Source organism: Dendrobates tinctorius, unplaced genomic scaffold (assembly GCF_039654945.1).
Source record: "Dendrobates tinctorius isolate UK_male_01 unplaced genomic scaffold, ASM3965494v1 ptg000084l, whole genome shotgun sequence".
In the NCBI taxonomy this organism is placed as follows: Eukaryota; Metazoa; Chordata; class Amphibia; order Anura; family Dendrobatidae; genus Dendrobates; species Dendrobates tinctorius.
In genome coordinates, this window is record NW_027361752.1 from 19,542,948 (window position 1) to 19,565,504 (window position 22,557).

Here is a 22,557-nt window from a genome sequence, read left to right on the forward strand (position 1 = left end):
CATTGTCACAATGTCCATGACATTATATGCACAAAGTTATATATCCTACAGTATTTTCATATAAAAACTCAAATAAATCCTCATCCACCATGAGCGGAAACACAATCCTCAATACTTAGTGCACAGTACACAATATTTTCTATTTGAGTCAATGGTTCCCATGAAAAGAGACCACTAACCGATCAATCTACTGAACAAAAAATGGATGTGCAAATTCTATTTTTACTTTCTGGGGGAAATAAAAATCCTAAATGCATTTCCTTTTATAACCCTTTTATAACCCTCCCTGACCTCTGAGCTGAAACCTTGTTTGTGAGGGATATATTCAACATTACATCTCAACCTAAATCCAGGAGTGAACAAGGCAAATAAATAAAAAATCTCAGAACTTCATTAATTTTTCATATATTTTCCTTTTGGCCAGAGCACCCTCTTACCCTGGTCGATAGATCAAGCTGCTGCGATACATTTAACACCTGGGGCTATGACTCCAGTCTCCGGGGGGTAATGCCATTGACTATAGCCAGATGAGATGCTTATTTACAGCTGTTTAAGGACTACAAGTTACGGTTTTTGGTATCGTCAAAGTATATTTGCTTCTAACCATGGGGAAAATCAAACGTTTTATGATATTAAAAAAAATTAAGATAAAATAATGTGATTCAAATGTAAAATAAATAAATTGAAGTATAACTGTTTGGAAAATATGTTAAAAAATAAAAATAAAATAATGTGGTTCAAATTTAAAAAAAATAAATTGAAGTGTAACTGTTTGGAAAATATATAATAAAAAATAAAAATAAAATTCTTACACCCAAATTGTTATCTATCTAGCGTTAAATCAAAAAGAAGAGGAATAATATTACGGATTGGAAGAGCTCGATATTAAAACTCAACTAAGAGCTAGGCTATTATTGTGTCAGATGAGGATCTGTGCTGTGAATCCCCAAAGGGCACAATTGAAGAATTCAGTCAGCTATGCTAAGGCTGAATGAAAAGTGAAGCAGCCTTTCTTTCTGGGCCCATGGAACCATTACAGAAATGATGTTATGGTTTTAAATAATGTTCTTTGATCTATCTCCTAAAATATCTATCCTGCACTTTTATTTCACAAGCTCTAATGGTGGTTCTCACTTCAGTCGTGACCTTCAGACGGCTTTTTTTTTGTAGACGGGGTTGTGAGATCAACCGGAGGGTTCTAGTGGGGTAATGTCACAGTGTTTGCTCAGGACGCATTTGAATTGCAAAATACACAGAGGAATAGCAACCAATAGATCAGCCGAAATAAAGGCAACAATGCTTTCATTATGGAATGACAGGGATTTTATAACATTTCATTAAAATTCCACAGCATTTAGATACATCCTCATTGTCCTGGTGCAAAATCAAACTAGATTTACTACTCCTAATTCGAACATTTTCTATAGACTACACTGCGGTCTCAGACTTTTCGATTCGGTAATGTATAAAGGAAGGAAATAGAACCAAAAACTCGACAAAGCTTTAAGGAATTTTACACCTTTCCCAGTTATCCAGTAGGAGACGTCTACAGAATACAGGACTTGGTTTAGGCAATCGGTATTCTGCCAATTTTACCATCTGGTAAGTGAATATTAGAATACAGACAGCTTTAAAAGGAGTTTTCCCAAGAACAAAGTAAACTGTAATTAACAGATCTTGGAATAAATATAAGTTCTACAATTGGATGTGTTAAAAAAATGTTCCTATGCTGAAATAATCTTATAAATGTGCCCCTGCTGTGTACCGTGTAATGGCTGTGTCTGACCATACAGGGATATGGTCTGATCATACCACATCTGGCTTATCAGGCTGCCACGAGAGGTGGTGAGTTCTCCTTCAAAGAAAGTCTTCAAACAGAGGCTGGACAGATATCTGAGATGGTTTAGTGAATCCTGCTTTGAGCAACGGGTTGGGCACAATGACCCTGGAGGTCCCTTCAAACTCTACCATTCTATGATTCTATGATCTCCTGGGCAGAGGAGGAAGCAAGAGTATACAGACAGGAGAGCATGGGGCTACAGCTGATTCTTCTTGTGAGGCAAAACATTTAACTAACTGTTTTTAAGCCATGTTTTACCTCAAATTAGAATTAGCTGTGATCCTGTACTGTCCTGTCTGTATACTCTCTTTTGCTTCCCTCCTGCCCAGGAGCTGTGGTATGATCAGACCATCTCTCTCATCTTTATATGTTCTCTTTACGCCAATGTTTTGACTCAAAATTTTGATCTAATGTTGACATGTTGGCATCTTTTGAACCATACCCTTTTTCCCTTAGCCACTCTACTCTCCGTTTCTAAGCTACATCCTTTTGAAGACACACAATAATATTGATGAAAGGTACGTAGATATGTATTTTGTCACAAGTGTAGAGAAAATTCTGACGTATTTAGCTTACTAAATCTCCCTGAGTCAGTTATGCCTGAAGTGATCCAATATACCATCTTGGTATTTGGAATTTATTTACAAGAATGCCAAAAGACTTGACTTACAGGCAACTTCCAGGGATGCATTTCGACTCATGGCTTCACCAAGGTAATTCCGGGCAACGCAGACATAGCTTCCTTCATCCGGTTTACTCCTTCGCCCATGAACAATGCGTAAGAAAAATAAAGATCCGCTGGGGAGCAGCATACGATGGGAACGGGGATCATCTTTGTCAGTTTCTACTCTTTCCAGGTCTTTGTACCACTCGATTGTTGGCACGGGTCGGCCTTCTGCTTTGCAGTTCAATGTAGTAGGCTCTCCCTTGGACACAATTACATCTGATGGATGTTCTACAATCCGAGGAGGAAAATCTTCCTGACGGAGTCGAGATCCTAGAGGCAAATAAAAGTAAATAGTTTAATAACATTCTCCAAACACAACTACAAGTCATTATCAATCAGATGGGAATACCCCTACTCAGGACAATAACTGAAACAACGATGAAAGCAATCAGGGAAAGTCTACGAGTGTAGTGAAATTCCTTCAATAGAGTATTTTTTATCATGTGGATCCATAAGATATTTTAATTTTACTAATGTTAGTATCACAAAGCTATGATGAGGCCTCAAACACTGTCTGGTCATTCTCCTACAGAACCACAGATATCGTATATAACGCAGGGTTAGATGTGATTAGTGGTGCGCCTTAGATCTCTCCAAATAAGCGTTAATTTTCATATTTCACTTTGGTGATAATCACATCAGTGACCAGAGTAGTACTGCACTGCTAGTGATAAAAAAAGATAACGGTTTATAGAAAGTGCAGACCCTCAGACGGACGGTAGCTTCCGCAACACAGTGCCGTCACAGACTCTGCCAGTCCATGGTCTCACCCTGTGCTCTTCAGGAAGTCCGTCCCCATCTGGGACCTTCCAACACATAGACCTTTCAGGACTTTAGAATAAAAACATGTGACCCAAACCCTGGTCACATTATGTAGCTGTAACCACCCCCATAGGTGGGCGGTGTATGTGTGGTTAGTCAGTCCCGCACAGCTCTCCGACTAACCCTGTAATCTCCCCTTATAAACTACACAAACACTCGTGGAACTACAAGCCCAAGAGCAACAACATTTTGGGCTTACAACACAGACTTCCTCTGCGACACATAACGGCCATTTACAATAATGCCAGTTACTGTCCCACCATCATAGTTATGCCTCCATGCATATCCTGAGGAGCACATACACCCCCCCAGCTGTAACAGGGGTTACTGCCTCACAATAGTATACTAATAGATCACAGACTGAATATGAGTCAACAGTGTGATGCAGCAGAAAAAAAGGCAAATGTAATTCTAGGATGTATTAACAGAAGCATACAGTCTAGATCACGTGAAGTCATTATTTCCCTCTATTCCTCTTTGGTCAGACCTCATCTGGAATATTGTGTCCAGTTTTGGGCACCGCATTTTAAAAAAGACATCAACAAACTGGAGCAAGTTCAGAAAAGAGAAACCAGAATGGTGACCGGTCTGCAAACCCTGTCTTATGAGGAAAGGTTGCAGGATTTGGGAATGTTTAGTTTGCAAAAGAGAAGACTGAGAGGAGACTTAATAGCTGTCTACAAATATCTAAAGGGCTGTCACATTGTAGAAGGATCAACTTTATTCTCATTTGCACAAGGAAAGACTAGAAGCAATGGGATGAAACTGAATGGGAGGAGACACAGATTAGATATTAGAAAAAAACTTTTTGGCAGTTAGAGTGATCAATGAGTGGAACAAGCTGCCACGAGAAGTGGTGAGTTCTCCATCAATGGAAGTGTTCAAACAGAGGCTGGACAGACATCTGACTGGGATGATTTAGCGAATCCTGCTTTGAGCAGGGGGTTGGACCAGATGGCCCAGGAGGTCCCTTCCAACTCTACGATTCTATGATTCTATGACAACAGGGAAAGTGAGCATCTGATCATTCATTCAATAAACTATACAGTTTATTATTATAGTATAAGTGAAGAAAGTGATGTAATGTGAGCATGTACACAATGTTACTGATGGGCCTTTGCCACTCCAGTCTGACACTAATATACCGTATATAAAAAGTTGCTGTCAATCATCCACAAAACATGTAGCCGCGGGGACATGGGGGCATATTTTTCGAGCATACCGAAGACACTCAGCACACGAGCATGCTCAGATAACACCTTATCCCAGCATGTTCACTTATCACTAGAATATATATATTTCAAACTATCTATATATATAATTTTATAGATATAGATATATGTGGATGTCTCTCTCTCCATATTTATATACTATATATATATATATATATTTATTAATCTACATAGAGTCTGATGGTGTTGAACCGTTCTCTCCACATGAAGACTAGTATTATAGGTGTTGGGTTCAGGAGCCTCAAATTTCAGATTCAATTTTTTAAAAGTGGTTTAAAACACAAACATACTCTCTGGTTGTTTTAGGCATGAAGATTATTTTTTTTTCCTTGAGAGTGCAAGTCACAGATACAGCAGTAATAAACATGTCCTGACAGCGCACCTCTATGCAAAGCCATGGATATCACATTGACGTTCCAAATGACAAACTCAGCGCTACGCCAACCGTAAGTCACGTCTCATTTAGGCGACTTTTGTGAGTGTAACTGACGTGACCGCCATCTGCACTCCCCAATGTTAGTGTTGGGAACTTTCTAAGTACTACTAATTGGCTGGGAAGTTATTGTTGCTCGGTAATTTGTTTGAGGAGTGGGAAGAAGGCGAGAAGAAGACGCTTTCACCATCTCACCACCATCTGTTCAAAGGCAAATAAACAAGGAGTGGTGCAGCGGTGCATGGAAAGAGCAGGTACTGCCGGCACTGCACTCCCTTCCCAGCCTTAAGACGAGGAAGCAACCAGCTGTTCGGTGAGTGTAGGAAGACCGGCCTGGGGGACCATAACTTGTTCTAATTATTACTGAACTGTACCATCCACTGGAAGATTCCCTGCACAGCAGAGCCGGCTGTAGTGTACCATCTGTCATCAATAATATAGAAACACTGTCTCTTTTATTTAAAAATTCATGATACCCATCTGCAAAACTTTCACAGATATATCGCTGGTGTAAAAGTAGCAAAAAGTTACTATTTTTCTGCACAAATACCTGTAAATAGGTTAGTATGCATTATCGGTAAATTCTAGATATAGAGGATTGCATATATAACAACTCCCAAAAAGATGTCTATTATTGTAAATGGACAGTGCTAAGGATTAGAGCAGGCGGCACTGTCATACAATAGCCTATGCCCCCTGTCAGGACCTAGGATCTGGCTTTCCTAAAGCTTGAGTGTACATTAGCATTAGGGGGCGGAAAACTGTAAGGCTATGCTCACATGGACAGTAATTGTCCTTTGGAACGGATCCAGCAGCAATCCGTTGACGAAAAAGTTGTGCAGAAAAAAATTTTTTGTCCGTCTAAAAAAACTGATTTCAGCTGGATCCGCTTTTTTTTAACACTGAAGTCTAAGGAAAACCGATCCGTTAAACAGCCATCCGTTATTCTCCATTTGAGACTGATCCAGTAAGCAAAAAAAAAGGATCAAATGATAGAAAAATTAATGGCAATTTATGAGATCCGCTTTCCATAGAATTCAATGTAAAAAAAAACAGATCCAGTTGAAATTATTTTTTTTCAGGCAAACAATAAAGTTGTGTCTGCATAAGTTTTTGACAATGGATTGCTGCTGGATCCATCCTAACGGAGGATTACTGGACATGTGAACATAGCCTTAGTCTTCTCTCTATGGGCCAAAACACCCTTCTGGCTTCCCCCAGGCTCTAACTGCCCAAGCGTCATTTCAACCCCTGTACCCCTCTAAGGTTACACTCCTGGGTACATGGGTAGAAATTTCTCCATTGCTTACAATAGGTGTCTTTTAAGAAGTCTCTCAGGACCTATGAACCTTTGGAGATTATGAATAGGTTTCTTGTTCTCTCTGCGAGCCACTGCAGAGGATGTTTCCTGTCTCCTTATACAATATAACCAAGTATTGTGCTCTTTTTTGTATCTTCTGTTCAGGTTCCCTAATGCAATACTGAAATAAAATATTTGCTGTGACCACCTTTGGCTTTAAAAACGGCATTGAATCCTATAGATAAACTTGCACTCAGTTTTTGCAGAAACTTGGCAGAGAGGTTTCCAAACATCTTGGAGCATTAACTAAAGATCTGTTTATAAGTCCTGTGCAAATCCTTCTATCTCTGAATGTAATCCCTGACAGACTCAATGTTAAAGGGGTATTCTCATCTCCATGATCCTGTCCCAATATGTAATAGGTGTAGTAATAGTAATATTAGAAAATACCTCCAGTTAAAAATATAGTATAGTTCTTCTGATTAGCTGTCACTTACCTCATGTGCAGGGCACTGCAGTAGCTTAGGTAACCATGGTTACGACCACTAGCAGCTAACTGTCACTATATGAGTGATCGTAACCATGGATACCTAAGCTACTGCAATGCCCTGCACATGAGGTAAGCGATATAGGCAATCAGAAGAACTATACAACGGTTCTAATTGGAATTATTTGTTAATATCATTATTATTACACCTACTACTTATTGGGATAGGATCTTGGAGATGGGACTACCCTTTAAGATCAGGGCTCTATGTGGGACATATCATCACTTCCAGGACTCCTGTTAGGAATCTGAGTTCTGCCATACCTATGCAGAAACCCAGGTCGTCACATTTATCTCCAGAGGCTAAGTCCTTTGTGCCAGCTTCTGAGCATGCTCACAAGACGAGCTCCTATTGGAGTTTGGGAGTCAGGTGCTCAGGTCCTGCTCTGAATCCTATTGGCTCCTATTGGAGTTCTGGAGATTTCCGGCAGGTCCCGTACGCTATAAAAAGCGCGCATGGCTGTTCCGCCATGCGCTAGTATAGTCATACTTGCTGCTGTATGTTTGTTGATGGATGCATGGACTGGTGAATGACTCATTTGAAACCCCCATTCCTTGGTTATTATGAATGTGTGAGAGTTTGAGTTAGAGCCAGTACTAGCGCCAGCGCGCCTTTGCTCCAGCGCTCAGCAGCTAGCGTCAGCTTGCGCCTGCTTGACAGCGACGTTTCTTCAGCGGCTTAGTTATCGCCGCGCTGCAGTTGCAGCACTAGGTGCGTTCACACGTGCAACGCCCTATTTTCCAGACGTCCACGGTAGGTCTAGACGGAGTTGGTGCCGTCAGCTAGGGCCACTCCTGTGACCAGATACCGCGTCTGTGTCGCTGAGCTCCTGTGACATTTAAACAGACTCAGCATTGTTGCACATGTGTATATGCTTGCAGCTCTGTGAGTGTAACAGAGCTTGTGTATGCTTGCAGCTCTGTGAGTGTAACAGAGCTTGTGTATGCTTGCAGCTCTGAGTGTGTAACAGAGCTTGTGTATGCTTGCAGCTCTGTGTGTGCAACAGAGCTTGTTCAGTGCATCTGGGTGAAGTCTGAACCCTGTGCACTCTACCGCCAGATACCTTCTGCCACCACCTAGCAGCGGTCTTACCATCTACCGCACAGTGGACCCCAAGCGGTGAACGCACTTTATTTATAATTTTATTTAGTGCGTTCCACCACTCCTAACAACTCCTTGTTCTTCTTTGCGCTAAATGTAGTCATTAAAGCCATTGGCTGTTTGTTTGTGGTCATTCTCCTGTGCAGATTTAATTTGTGGCCAGTCGCCTACCTGATGGTATTCCATGATGGATCTGCCTTAATTTCCTGAAGACACCAAGAAGTGATGTTGAGACCCTAGATACAGTCACCAACCAAACAGACTTAGTACAGAAGATGAAAGACACATCGTGCTTACTTTGCTTCAAAATCAGAAACTACTTGGCAGTGCTATCAGTACAGAACTTTCAGCATACAGTGGGACCTCACTACACCCATCTGCTGTCAAGAGAAGTCTGGCCATTAGTGGTCTTCATGGAAGAATTGTGGCCACAAGCCATGCTTTTCGACATGGAATTAAGGTAAAGTGACCCAACTATACATGAAAATATAAGAACTGCATTGTAGATGGCAGCGGGTGCTATGGACTGATAAGTAGAGATGGGCGAATCTGAACAGTAAAGGTCGGCATCCGTACCCAACACCTAATAGAAAGTTTGTGTTACTGTTAGGGTTCAGCCCCCCTGAACACTGGGAGTTTCTTGCGCTGTCAGCAAACATTGCTTTTGATCGGCGGTAAAATAATTACCGCCAGTCAGACAGCCGTGGTTTCCTTGCTGTCAAATGTCAGCATGAGCCCGCAGCTGGTATCGGAGGTAAAAAGTTTACCTCCGGTCAGCGGCATTGGCTGATGGGACTACTACTCCCATCAGCCTACGCCTGCTGCCGCTAATAACAGTAGGTGGTGGCTGATGGGAGTATTCATCAGCCAGTGCCTGCATTCTAAATAAATAATAAAAAAAACGACATGGGTCCCCCTGTATTTTTAATAACCACCCAGTCAAAAATAACAGCTGGGGGCTGCAACCCTCAGCTTTCAGTGTTAGCAAGCCTGTTTATGATGAATAGAGGGATCCCCACGCTGTTTTTTTTCAAATAAATCATTTTAAAAATATGCTTGATGTCCCCCCATTTTTGACAACCAGCCTCGCTAAAGCAGACAGCTCGGGGATTGTATTCTCAGGCTAGTAAGAGGCCATAGATATTGCCTCCCTCCCATCTAAAAAAAAACAGCCCACAGCTGCCCAGAAAAGACACATTAGATGCAACAATTCTGGTCCTTTGCCCAGCTCTACCTACTTGCCCTATAGAGGTGGCAATTTGGGTTCGTATTTGTGGGGTTGATATCACCTTTGCATTATCTGGTGACATCAAGCACACGGATTAGTAATTGAGAGGCATCAATAATACACCTAGCCATTACTAATCCCATAGTTATATGGCAAATAAAGTCACAGCCAGAATAAAGTCTTTTATTTGAAATAAAACAAAACACACTTTTACTTTCTTTATTAAAAAATAACAAACACAGTTATACTCACCTAATGCCCATTCCATTGAATCTCTTGCTTCCTGTAATGATACAAAAATAAAAACAACAATATCCCTAACCTGTCCGTCGTTCTGTCCCACACCGTAATCCATGTCTGTGGATAAATAGTTTTCAACCTGGACGGTGCCAAGATGGAACTGTCCAGACTGAGAACCACTGATAAATGAGCTGCTGCGAATGCAGCATCACTGAACAGCAAGTGACCTCACTGAGGTTACCGTGGGTCACTGAGGCTGCAATCTCAGTCTGGCCAATGAACTGCGGTGACGTACCTATAGGAAGATCACCACTAGCACTGTGAGAAAAAGTCTCACGGTGCAGCGGTTAGTTCACTGGGAAAATTTCACTGCAGTGACTTTGAACTGCAGTGAACTCACCAGTCGCCACTCCACCATGAAACTTTCTCACTGTGCTGTCGGTGATCTCTCTGGAGGGAGGTCACCGCAGTTCATTGACCCAGCTGGAAACGCAGCTTTAGTGTTAAGGGCTGGCGGAACGCACCCAATAATAAAAATGGTAATAGGATTTGAGGTGCGTTCGCAGCCCAGGGTCCACCGTGCAGCGGTGATAACCTGCAGCTAAGCAATGAGGAGAGATATAAAGTATGAGAAAGCCGGACACCGGCGGGTAACCCCTGACCCGGTGCTTGCAGAGGCGGACTCAGTTACTCCACGGAGTCCACACCAGCCGGCGTGTAAGCGAGGCCTGTTAACATCACAGGTCACTGCTATATGTAGCACCGCTCAGAGCGAATGCAATGTCTGCCCTGGTGATAACCACCAACCAGCCTAACAACTGTGCTGGTAAGCGCATGCAACAGAGAGCGGCGCTGCTCTGGCAGACACAGAGGTAGCAGCAGTACGTAAGGCCTGTACTGGCCGACGCCCCAAAGAGCTAGAGAACGGTGAGAGACTAGACTGCAGCGCTAAACAGTGCTAGAACTATGGTGCTACTCTGATTCCTGAACCCTAACTCATATGTATCAGAGGGGGGGGAATCTTAATGAGTCAGTCACCAGTCTCACACACACTAAGCATTATAGCATCAGAGTCTATCATAGCGCATGGCGGGGTAGCCATGCGAACCTTTTATAGCCGCATCCTTCCAGGACCCCCCTGATGGTCCAATCCAAGCTGGAGAAGGACCTGAACATGTGACCTCCGATTTCGAATGAGAGATCGTCCCATGGGCATGCTCAGAGGACCAAAAGGAGGACTTAGACCCTGGAGTCATTCGCTGCTGGCCAGCATGCATTGCTATAGCTGGACCAGAGGTGGCAGCAGCAGCAACCGAACATAAAATGACGGTGTGAGCAGCGCGCTGGGATCGACGAGTCTGATGAGCAGGCTCCCCTGCGGCCGGAGAGGAATTGGAGACCGCTGAAGGCAAAGCTCGGGATTCCTGCTGTGCAGCGACAGGAACCTGACGCCTAACATTTAGTGACCTACGGTAACCTCAATTGGGTCACCACCACTACTCACTGATGCTGAGCTTGCAGCTGCTTAATCATCAATGGCTCTCATCCTGGATGGTCACATCTTGGCACCATCCAGGTTGAAAACTAGTAATCACCAGATATGGATTACAGCGTGGGACAGAACATCAGGGAGGTGAGGGATATTGTTGCTTTTTTTATTTTTGTTTTATTAAAGGAGACGAGGGATTCAATGGAATGGGCGTTAGGTGAGTATAACTGTGTTTGTTATTTTTAAATAAAAAAAGGAAAAGTGTGTCTTGTTTTTATTTCAATTAAAGGACTATATTCTGGCTGTGTGTTTATTTACAATATAACTATGGGATTAGTAATGGATAAGTGTCTTCTAGAAGCCTCTCCATCACTAAACCATGGGCATGATGTCACCAGGCAAAACAAAGGTAACATTAACCTCACAAATATGAACCCCACTTGCCACTGCTACAGGTCAACTGGGAATATCCGAGCAAAGCACCAGAATTGGTGCCTATAATAGATGTGCCTTTTCTGGGCAGCTGCAGGCTGCTATTTTTAGGCTGGGGGATATGGCCCCTTACCAGCCTGAGAATACCATCCTCCAGCTGTCTGCTTTAGCAAAGCTGGTTGTCAAAAATGGATGGGACCCTACCCCGGTTTTTTAAATTATTTATTTAAATAATCTAAAAACAGTGTGGGGACACCTTTATTTTTGATAACAAACCTTGCTAAAATTGACAGATGAGGTTTGCAGCCCCCAGTTTTGCCTGGCTGGTTAGCAAAAATACAGGAAAACCCACACCAGCTTTCTTTTTTAAATTATTTTTTTAGCGCACAGGCACTGGCTGATAAAACTCCCATCAGCCGCCACCTGCTCTCACTGTTATTAGCAGCAGCAGGCGTCGGCTGATGGGAGTAGTAGTACTGCTGATCAAAAATAGTGTTTGCCGCTCTGTCATGGACACGACAGCGTGGCAAACACTGGATGTTTGGGCCTACCATTCAAGTGAATGAGGTCTGAGTTCGGGTCCGGATAGTGTTCTGGTACCCAAACTTTTTTTTAACTGTTTGGCCGAACCCGCCGGACCTGGACATTCAGGGGTCCACCCATCTCTACTAATAAGTGTTAACTACTTGGTTGAAACAGAAGGCAGTTTATTAATGAGTGTCTGCAGACAACAGTGAAATATGGTGGAGTTTGCTGTCAATTTTGAGGCTGCACTTCTGAAAATAGAGTTGGGAAGTTTGTAAAAATGAATGGTGTCCTCAATGCTGAGAAATACAGGCAGATACTTACCCATCATGTAATACCATCAGGCAGGTATCTCATTTGCTCCCAATTTATTTTGTAGCCATAAAACGATACCAAACACACAGCCAATGTAATTAAGAATAAGGAGTCCTGGAAGTGATGATATGGCCCCCACAGAGTCCTGATCTCATCATCATCCAGTCTGTCTGTGATGAAAGCACAGAAGTATTTGCACAAGCGACATCCATAGAAGATCTGAGGTCATTTCTCCAAGATGTTTGGAACAACCTCGTTGCCAAGTTCTATCAAAATCTGTGTATCTAGAAGAACAGATGGTTTGATGCCATTTTTAAGGCAAAGGGCAATTGATAAATATAAACTATTATCACTTCTATTTTTCAAAATATTTTAACTTTGCAGAATTTTTTCCATTCCTGCCTAAAACTTTTACACAGAACTGTATATCATAAACATCTCCCAACAGATTATCACAAAACCACACTTGTTTTGTTTAAAGCCAATCATTTCTCAACACAGATCCTAGAATAAGATCATCCAAAAAATAATAATGATAATCTTTATATAAAGCGCTAACATATTCCGCAGCGATTTACAGTACTTTGCACACATCATCCCTATCCCCGATGGGGCTCGCAATCTAAATTCCCTATTAGTATGTCTTTAGAATGTGGGAGGAAACCCACGCAAACTCCTTGCAGATACTGCATGTGTTAGGAGTCAGATTTCTGCCCTCACTATGCAGGAATCTAGACCCTCACATTCTGCAGTCTCCTGCTCATTGTCTACTGCAGAAGATATTGCAGAGCAGGTTGACTTGCAGCAACTCTCTCCGGAGGCTAAGTCCTTCTTTCCGTCTTCTGAGCATGCTCGTGAAACGAGCTCTCATTGGTGTTCAGGAGTCAGGTGCTCAGGTCCTGCTCCTAATTCCATTGGTTCAGCTCGGAGTTCTGGAGACTTCCGGAAGGTCCCATTTGCTATAAAAAGTGCGCATGGCTGTTCCGCCATGCGCTAGTATAGTCATACTTGCTGTGTGTGTTTGTTGATGGATGCATGATCTGGTGAATGACTCATTTGAAACCCCATCCCTATGATATTACGATTGTGTGAGGGAATGAGTTATAGCCAGTATCAGCGCCAGCGCGCCTTTGCTCCACAAGCACACCTGCTAGCGTCTACATCGCACTTGCGTTTTCTGCGGTGTTATCCTGCGGCATTCTCCAAGCCGCGCTGTGGTAGCGGCTTTAGTGTGCGTTCGCGGTTGCAAAGCTGTTCACACTAGTATTTACGGTAGGTCCAGACGGATGTAGTGCCGTCATTTTTAACTACTCCGGTGACCACTTACCGCTTGTGTGCCGCTGAGTCCCTGTGTCTGTAACAGGCTCAGTGTTGTTAGTTATCATTTGTAATAGCAGCTCTGTGAATTCAACAGAGATTGCTTAAGTGCACCTGGGTGATATCTAACCCTGTGCACACTACCGCCTGATTGCTCTGCCTTCACCTAGCAGCGGTTTTTACAGCTACTGTACGGTGGACCCCGAGTGGCGAATGCACTTTATTTATATTTTTATTTAGTGCCTTCCGCCACTCCTAACAGCATGTCTATGTGACTGTAAGCATTTCAAGAACCCAAAGCTTCGGTTTAGCTACAGACTATTTTACTTTACAGTTCACGCTGTATTTCCTGATAAAAGATCCAATATATCATCCATCCGAGCGATCACAGGGAACAAACTTTGTAACCATGGATTTCTTCCATCTAATGAGAAAACCAATCCTATTATTACATACTGCACCCGGTGGAAATAAGGGCAGGTATTCTGTGAATTTCTATTAGAATTAATGACACTTCTATAAGTGCAACCTTACCGTAAAAATGAATCCAACTGAGTTTGATACACTTTATAGGTAACTAATGATTTCTATCCTGTTTAAGACACCAAAAATCAAATGTGACCAGTAGAAAGCATGGCTTGATGTCACAAAACTTCAGAGCGGTCTACAGGAAGCCATCCAGAACGGAAGAATGAGAAAGCTGAGACATTCCAGTGCACAGACTGAGAGGAGTAAGGACATCTACTCGGTGTACTGAGCCAGAGTAGTCACATTTCCTACGGTGCAGTATAATTGAAAGTGGGGTATTAACCAGTTCACCAACCTAATAGATACGGTCTTTACCTCAGTTCAACGCTTTCCCACTTCCTCACCTCTATTTAAATGGTAATGCTCCTCTTTTGAATTGATAGCGGCTTTTCTCTTTAAAATAATTGAGTGTCTCTTTAAATTTTCCATTCCCAGGCTGTCATCCCGAGTAAAAGGCAGTGTGACTAAATAATAAATTGAGCACCAAATAGATATCCATAATGATACACTTTGCTTCTTTTGTATCCCAAAAAATGGAAAACCATTTTGTTTCATACTATCGGTAATATCACGGAATTATGGAAAATGGTGTGTATTAAGGACGCAAGTAGAGACAAATGACATTCAGTATGGGTCCCAAGTCATATAGGAAAGGAATGATGGTATATGCTGAATTATTTTCCATTGTTAGATATTCTAAAGAACATGTTTAATATATAAGGACATCATGGCTGGTTTCTAGAAGATTCCAGGATCACTTAGATCGCTGCATAACGAGCAGGCAAATTTTGAGCGTCAAGTGAGGATTCTTTCCTATTTTAAAACCTGTTAATCTAGGATGTAAGTGAACAAAATGGTAAAGTCATATTATCCTTTGATGTCTCAATTCTAAGTGGAAGGGGAGACAGGAGATTGGGGCTCTTGACAATTGCCCAATTTGCCATTGCCTAAAAAAAAGTCCTGAAAATTTGATTGTTAAGCACTGACCAAATATTTTTTAGTAACACTACTGTAGCTGACACTACCAGATCCCAGTCATCATGTGATGGTATAATTTCAATATAAAGGACACATTTGTGACAAGCCACTAGCATGGATCAAGCACCCATTGGAGCATGTCTACGTTTTCTTTCCTCCCTCTTTCCTTCATTTTGTATCTACTTTCTATTGATTTATCTCTTTCTGTTTGGAACAGAAGCATGGACCATTACCAAACAGAAGCATGGACCAATGCTAAGTTTGTAAATTGTCTCCTTTTCAATGGAAAAGGGATAATTTACTGATGCTGTGACCTGCACTGATAACAAGAATGGGTTTCTGCAGAGTCCCCAACTGATCGGACAGATCAAACATGCAAACCTTTACTTTATTCATGTGGCTGTCGAGTGAATATAGGTGAAGTGTTAACTCATAAATTGGTGATAATCCGACCTCTGGGACCCACACTGATCAGCAGAATGGAGGACTTTTATTCCCGTTACAATGGAGCGCGTGGGCAACCACCATTTCATTCACTCTCTTCGGGGCTGCCCAGAAAAAGCCCAGAGCAACTTTTGCTAGCAGGATAGTGAATGAGTGGAGTGGCAGTCAGCGTGTGGACTATCATTACATTTTAACAGGTATAAGTGTGCCCACTACCGTTACATTATAACAGAGATAAAAGTGCCCCATTCTACTGATCAGTGCAGGTCCCAGAAGTCAGATTCCTACCGATCATAAGCTTTCAGATTTCCTGTGGATAGGTGATAACTTAACTTCATTAGACAACCCATTTTATTCTTTATGAACCAATATAGCTGAGTATTTTTCATTGGGACTACTGGCGACAGTTAAGACCCCCCCATCCAGCTATGTATAGGGGATAACTTACAAATTGGGTACGCATTTTTTATTACTCGTGGGGGTACGCGTGGCACGTATGCCTTCTCTGCTTACAGAGACTTCTGATTCCCATTGTACAGTCACACTTTACTTATTTTGATAAATAAAATGAATGGCTTAAACTTTGCTACTTCCATATGTTGCGCAGTTCTCTTCTTGGATTTGATGGACACGATCTGTATCTCTGAAGGAGCCCTTAATACATAATCAGAATTTAATAACAATGATTTCACAGCAAATTTCAGCTCAACATCTGTTACTACTCAGAAGTTGTAGAGCTGATTGAATAATGATTCAGAGATCTTCATTTTGCATCCTCGCTGCACATCAAGGACCCGGCTTTCTCCCTCCAGTAAATTCACTATACAAAATGCCGTATGTTTCCCGACCGTCCCCAGGCAGCCCTTCCTTTGCTTTCTCTCTCTGTGAAACACTACAACAATTTCTCATGTCAGGCTGCAAGATGGTGTCCTGCTTCCAGGACTGGTACAGCCAGAATGTGACTCAATGCCTTCTGGGCGCCCAAGCCAAGTAAGAGCCGGTGCCAGCACTTTACTAGCTAAGAGCATTCATTCTATCATCAACAAAGAGAACATTTACCCGACTGTAGATATTTCCTGCTTTCTTATGAAATGAAGTTCTCTTCTAATTATTTTCTCTATAACATTCTAATAAGGTGAAAGGTTGATGCATCGTGGAGTGGAAAATCCTGTGATAATACATAGCAGGAAAATCTTTCAGGTCTGAGGCTTACAACTGAGTAATGATTCAGCACAGCATATATACCATACCTTCATAGGCCCACTGTTAATTTATCTCAGGGCGCATATTTATTAATGTGGGATGAGCCCAGTTCATCCAGTGCAATTTAGAAGCGGTTTCTGCATACTTTTTATTTTATCCAATATATGTATTGGGTCAAGGAAAAAGATCCAGGAATGGTTAAAGCCTATGAAAGAAGATCAGAGCTGATGAGGCCAGTGTGCTTTCTTTAAAAAAAAAAAAATACGTAAAAATTGCTGCATAACTTTTTGTGAAAGTGTAATCTCAAACTTTGCTTACCTAGCCTAATTGACAGCTCCTCAGTGTCCTTCCTCCCTGCTGAGACCTCACACTGCTCAGTATAAACTGCACCTGTCAGTCAAGGTGAGTGGACAGAGACTAAATACACTTGGACTCATGAGCTCTCTTACTCTTTAGACGGACTCTTTAGTATCATTACAGAGTTGTTCTTACTTCAAAGATGTTTAAGAGATCTATTTAATAATGTATGCAGGTTATATTGTGAAATTTGTTGATTTCACAATAAAAAATTCACTTTAAGGTGTTGGATTGAGAAAACTGCAATAAAAAGATCAGTAGTATTATAAGAACTGATTGTAGAAAATTACTTCAAGCTAGAAATTAGAAAAGCTCACAGAATTTGTTTGAGACAGCAAATCATATTAAACATAGGGGAGGGAACGGGTTATAAGAGGATATACTATGTCCTATGCTCCCTACCCAGTATTCCACTTTCTTTAGATGGGTCTTTGGATTGATCTTTGGTCTGGCTTTTCCATCAATGATTTGGACTCACATGGTCCCATGAAATGAATACACATCACTGATGTCAATGACACGCATCATGGTCACATGACCACGCGAGATCTATCAGCAGCAGAAGAACAAAACCAAAGACTGATCTGAAAACCAAAGATCAATTTGAAGTGAGTGGAGGAGCTACGACAGCAGAAAAGGTGAAGGATGGGCCTGGGGCATGTTAGCATACTCTTCTATTATTATTTATATATTTTTATTTTTAATATTGTTATTTAATTTTAAACCCAGCACACTGGTTACAATTTTGCCCATTTTGTGTAAATCAAATTCCGAAAATTTCTGAAATTTGTAAAAAATTTGCAGGGTTTTGGATTCAATACCAAATATTCACTTATCTCTGTCTCCATTACTTCCCAGAATTATGGATACACAAATTAATATTGTTGGCTGCATCAGTTTTATGGCTCCCATAATATGAGAACAGAAATGCTAGCCCCCATCTACAGTGGGTATGGAAAGTATTCAGACCCCTTGAAATTTTTCACTCAGTTTCATTACAGCCAATTGGTAAATTCAAAAAAGTTATTTTTTTTTCTCATTAATGTACACTCTGCACCCCATCAAGACTGAAAAAAAAACAGAAATGTATAAATTTTTGCAAATCTGTTAAAAAAGAAAAACTGAAATATCACATGGTCATAAGTATTCAGACCCTTTGCTCAGATGCTCATATTTAAGTCACATGCTGTCCATTTCCTTGTGATCCTCCTTGAGATGGTTCTACTCCTTCATTGGAGTCCAGCTGTCTTTAATTAAACTGATAAGACTTGGTTTGTAAAGGCGCACACCTGTCTATATGAAACCTCAGAGCTCACAGTGCATGTCAGACCAAATGAGAATCATGAGGTCAAAGCAACTGGCCAAGGAGCTCAGAGACAGAATTGTGGCAAAGCACAGATCTGGCCAAGGTTACAAAAGAATTTCTGCAGTACTCAAGTTTCCTAAGAGCACAGTGGCCTCCCATAATCCTTAAATGGGAGAAGTTTGGGATCACCAGAAGTCTTCCTAGACCTCGCCGTCCAGCCAAACTGAGCAATCGAGGGAGAAGATCCTTGATGAGAGAGATAAAGAAGAACCCCATGAACACTGTGACTGAGCTCCAGAGAGCTGAATGCCTCCAAAGTCAACTATAACTGCAGCCTTCCACCAGTCGGGCCTTTATGGCAGAGTGGCCCGACGGAAGCCTCTCCTCAGTGCAAGACATATGAAAGCCTGCAGAGAATTTGCTAAAAACCACATGAAGGACTCCCAGACTATGATAAATAAGATTCTCTGGTCTGATGAGACGAAGATAGAACTTTTTGCTGATAATTCTAAGCAGTATGTGCGGAGAAAACCAGGCACTGCTCATCACCTGCCCAATACAATACCAACAGTGAAATATGGTGGTAGCAGCATCATGCTATGGGGGTGTTTTTCAGCTGCAGGGACAGGACAACTGGTTGCAATTGAAGGAAACATGAATGTGGCCAAGTACAGAGATATCCTGGATGAAAACCTCTTCCAGAGTGCTCTGGCCCTCAGACTTGGCTGAAGGTTCACCTTCCAACAAGACAATGACCCTAAGAACACTAAGCACACAGCTAAAATAACAAAGGAGTGGCTTCAGAATAACTCTGTGACCATTCTTGACTGGCCCAGCCAGAGCCCTGACCTAAACCCCATTGAGCATCTCTGGAGAGACCTGAAAATGGCTGTCCACCAACGTTCACCATCCAACCTGACGGAACTGGAGAGGATCTGCAAGGAAGAATAGCAGAGGATCCCCAAATCCAGGTGTGAAAAACTTGTTGCATCATTCCCAAGAAGACTCACGACTGTACTAGCTCAAAAGGTGCTTCTACTCAATGCTGAGCAAAGGGTCTGATTAGTTATGACCATGTGATATTTCAGTTTGTCTTTTTTTAATAAATTTGCAAAAATGTCTTCATTTCTGTTTTCCTTTTTCAGTCAAGATGGGGTGCAGAGTGTACATTAATGAGAAAAAAAATGAACTTTTTTGAATTTACCAAATGGCTGCAATGAAACAAAGAGTGAAAACTTTCAAGTGGTCTGAATACTTTCCATACCCACTGTATATTGGAGAATATGAGATTCATGTACTATGCTTTCAAGCATGTTGGTCGTAATGTTAAATTACCATAGATGATCAGTAGGATGGGGATAACCTGTACAGCTGTTTTATCGGCGTGACCTTCATTGATCGCAGGAATGGGGGCTTGTGTTTACCATTCTTCCCCTGGCAGGAGGAGTTGAATATAACACAAGTTGCACATATGTAGCTCCATTCAAGAGCATGGCACTGACAAAGATCTGATGAACATAAGACTGGAGCTCTCTGGGGACCAGCTGCCATTTTTTTTATTATGGGAATGGACATTGTCATAATATTGGCCACCTGGCTGCACCTCAATAATACCACCATACTGTGAAAATCAATAATGCCGCACAGTAGTCATATAATCTAATATTGCGGCTGCATAGAATTGTAATGTACACACCATTTGTTAAAATAACAGTTCTAAGCATTGCAAAAAAAAGAAATGATATTCTGTATAGAATGCCAATCAGGACTAATTTGGGGCTAGTGGTGGAGTGCGAAGGGCATGTGTCATTTTTCTCATGCTATATGCGTATTACAAGGTTATATTACGTGGCTCTCGTTAGCCCATTAGCCATATCCAGGTACATTACCCTGGGCTTCCACCGGCACCAGTGTATGGTGAGTATCCATGGACGCAGGACCTGAGATTCATCAGGCCTCGGTAGACAGGGATATCTGTTTTGTGAGTTTGTGCAATTAGCGATGAATGCCATAAAGAGATCGTGTGATAAGAAGACAAATCCTTTAAATCGCCATTTACTGGCTGCCATCTTCTTATCTTGTGATCTCGTGGAAAGTGTTTGAGGATATAAAGGTCCTGTGTTCAGCACAACTGAAGGCGCCTTTATTCTCGGAAGACTCTGGAATGATTTGTACTTGTAGATGTGCTTAACTAGGTCTTGGTTTGCATCTTCTATTAGTCATTCTGTTATAAATAATGGAGCTACGCAAGAAAAAGCGAAATTTCTAAATTTAGTGCCTTCTGCCGTGAACAGCGTGATGCGGTACAGCTATAGCGCTGCAGCCATTCAGTTTATTATTCTATGACCTAGATAAAACTGTGATTTAATGAGGACCCACATAGTAAATGTGCAAGAATGAGTGAGTGCTGACTTTTTCTCTGCAGCGCGTGCAAGTATTCTATACATCGGGAAGTGTACTTAGGTTATAGAGAGGTAGGACGTCAGATCTGCTGTTGCGGCTGGAAAATCACCATCACTTACTATTTTCCTCCACTCATCAATTGCATAACCTGTTATAGTTGGAGGGTTATTGGATGCAATTTACAGTTATGTTATAAAATATCAAAACGTGCAAAGGCAATCAAAGCAGGTCTACTTGGCAAACAAACGCTACCTGATTGTCACCAAGAAGTCTACAATCCAGCGGTCTCACCTGTCTGTCAGATTGTTTTACTGCCAGAAAGGACTAGTACTCCTGGTAAATAAATGTTTCACCCGCATATCTGGGGTTGTCATTTGTAAACCTCAAATGGGTTGTCAAAAACTTTTACTTATTTATATGAAGCCTGGTTCACAAACATACTGTGGTCAACACCGGGGTTTCCATCTAATCCCTTAAAGAAGCTCTCCCATCAAAGGTTTTATCCCCTTAGTATATTACAATCATCATATTATAATATATAGCACTGTGTACTTGCAATTGCACATTTTGCCTTTCTACACAGATAATTCTTCTCTTTTCTCTGTTCTAAGTAACAACATGAAGTCTCTTGTCCTTGCAATTATCCTCCCCCTCTTCAGCTACTGACCCAGCAGCTCCCTCCTCCCTCTGCCAGGGACTTTTGCAGTGACTCACGACTTGTACAGAGAAAATTGACCTCCTGTTTCTACATAGAGTTTAGAAGGATTCAGCTAGTCAGTTTTTAATCACGTGATGTCATAGACCTAATGGAAAAGAGACAAACTATCAGGATAGAAGTTTTGATGGAATGGCAGGAGTGCTTCTTTAAAAATGGGATTTAGAGCGAACTCCCAACACAGCCCTGAATTAACTAGTAATGATAATGAGGCAGATAAAGTCACTGTGCACTCTGGCTGGCCTCCATTCCTCCATGCTTTTATGTCCACCTTGGAAAGATAGAAACGGCAGGAATGGAGACGAGACCTAGTACCGAGTGACTCCATGTATCCCATTATAGTGAGCAATATCATGGAGACCAAATTGGAATTCTTGTATCAATCTCTGACACAGTTTGGTCATATGGATTAGTACTGCTGGGTACTAGAGCTCAGTAGGATGTGCAATACCAGTCACCGACAACTAAATATCTGAGTTATGGTGTTCTGCTCCATGCACTTTTTACATCCTGACACTGGTGGAAGTCATAAAGCTGATTGTGGGACCCCCACTAATCTGAGGAGATAACCTATCTTAAGAATAGCTTCTCAATCTAAAAGTAGTGTATAAAGGCCCCGTCACACACAGCGATTTCGCTAGCGAGATCGCTATTTTTCTGATGCCACAGCAATCTCACCAGCGAGATTGCTGTGTGTGACGGGGATCAGCGACCAGCCCCCCTGCTGGGTATCGTTGATCATTCTCGATTGACCTGGGCCATTTTTTGATTGCTGGTCTCTCGCTGCCACACGCAGCAATGCGTGCTGGCCAGCAGGAGACCAGCAATCAGCGACGCTGGACGCTGGTTTCTAATGTAAACATCGGGTATCCAGGAGCCGCGGCTCCTGGATACCCGATGTTTATATGAGAAACCAGCTTGCTCGCTGGTCCTGATCGTTGGAGGGGCTGTCTATGTGACAGTTCACCAGCGATCAGCCTAATGATGTCCCAGCGATCCCATTCATGTCGGATCGTTGGTGGGATCGCTGGGACATCGTTATGTGTAACGGGGCCTTTACTCCTTTAACAGTCT

At 42.0% G+C, this 22,557-nt stretch overlaps 1 protein-coding gene across 10 annotated transcripts in view; it reads right to left on the reverse strand.

Moving 5' to 3' along the window:
• The window catches only part of ROBO2 (roundabout guidance receptor 2), a 582,091-nt gene that overhangs the window by 511,640 nt on the left and 47,894 nt on the right, over window positions 1-22,557 (reverse strand). For all 10 annotated transcript variants that reach the window (XM_073584464.1, XM_073584461.1, XM_073584462.1 and 7 more), the window contains exon 2: window positions 2,511-2,837. In XM_073584464.1, coding sequence (XP_073440565.1) covers window positions 2,511-2,837 — 327 coding nt within the window. The remainder of the gene's footprint in view (window positions 1-2,510; window positions 2,838-22,557) is intronic.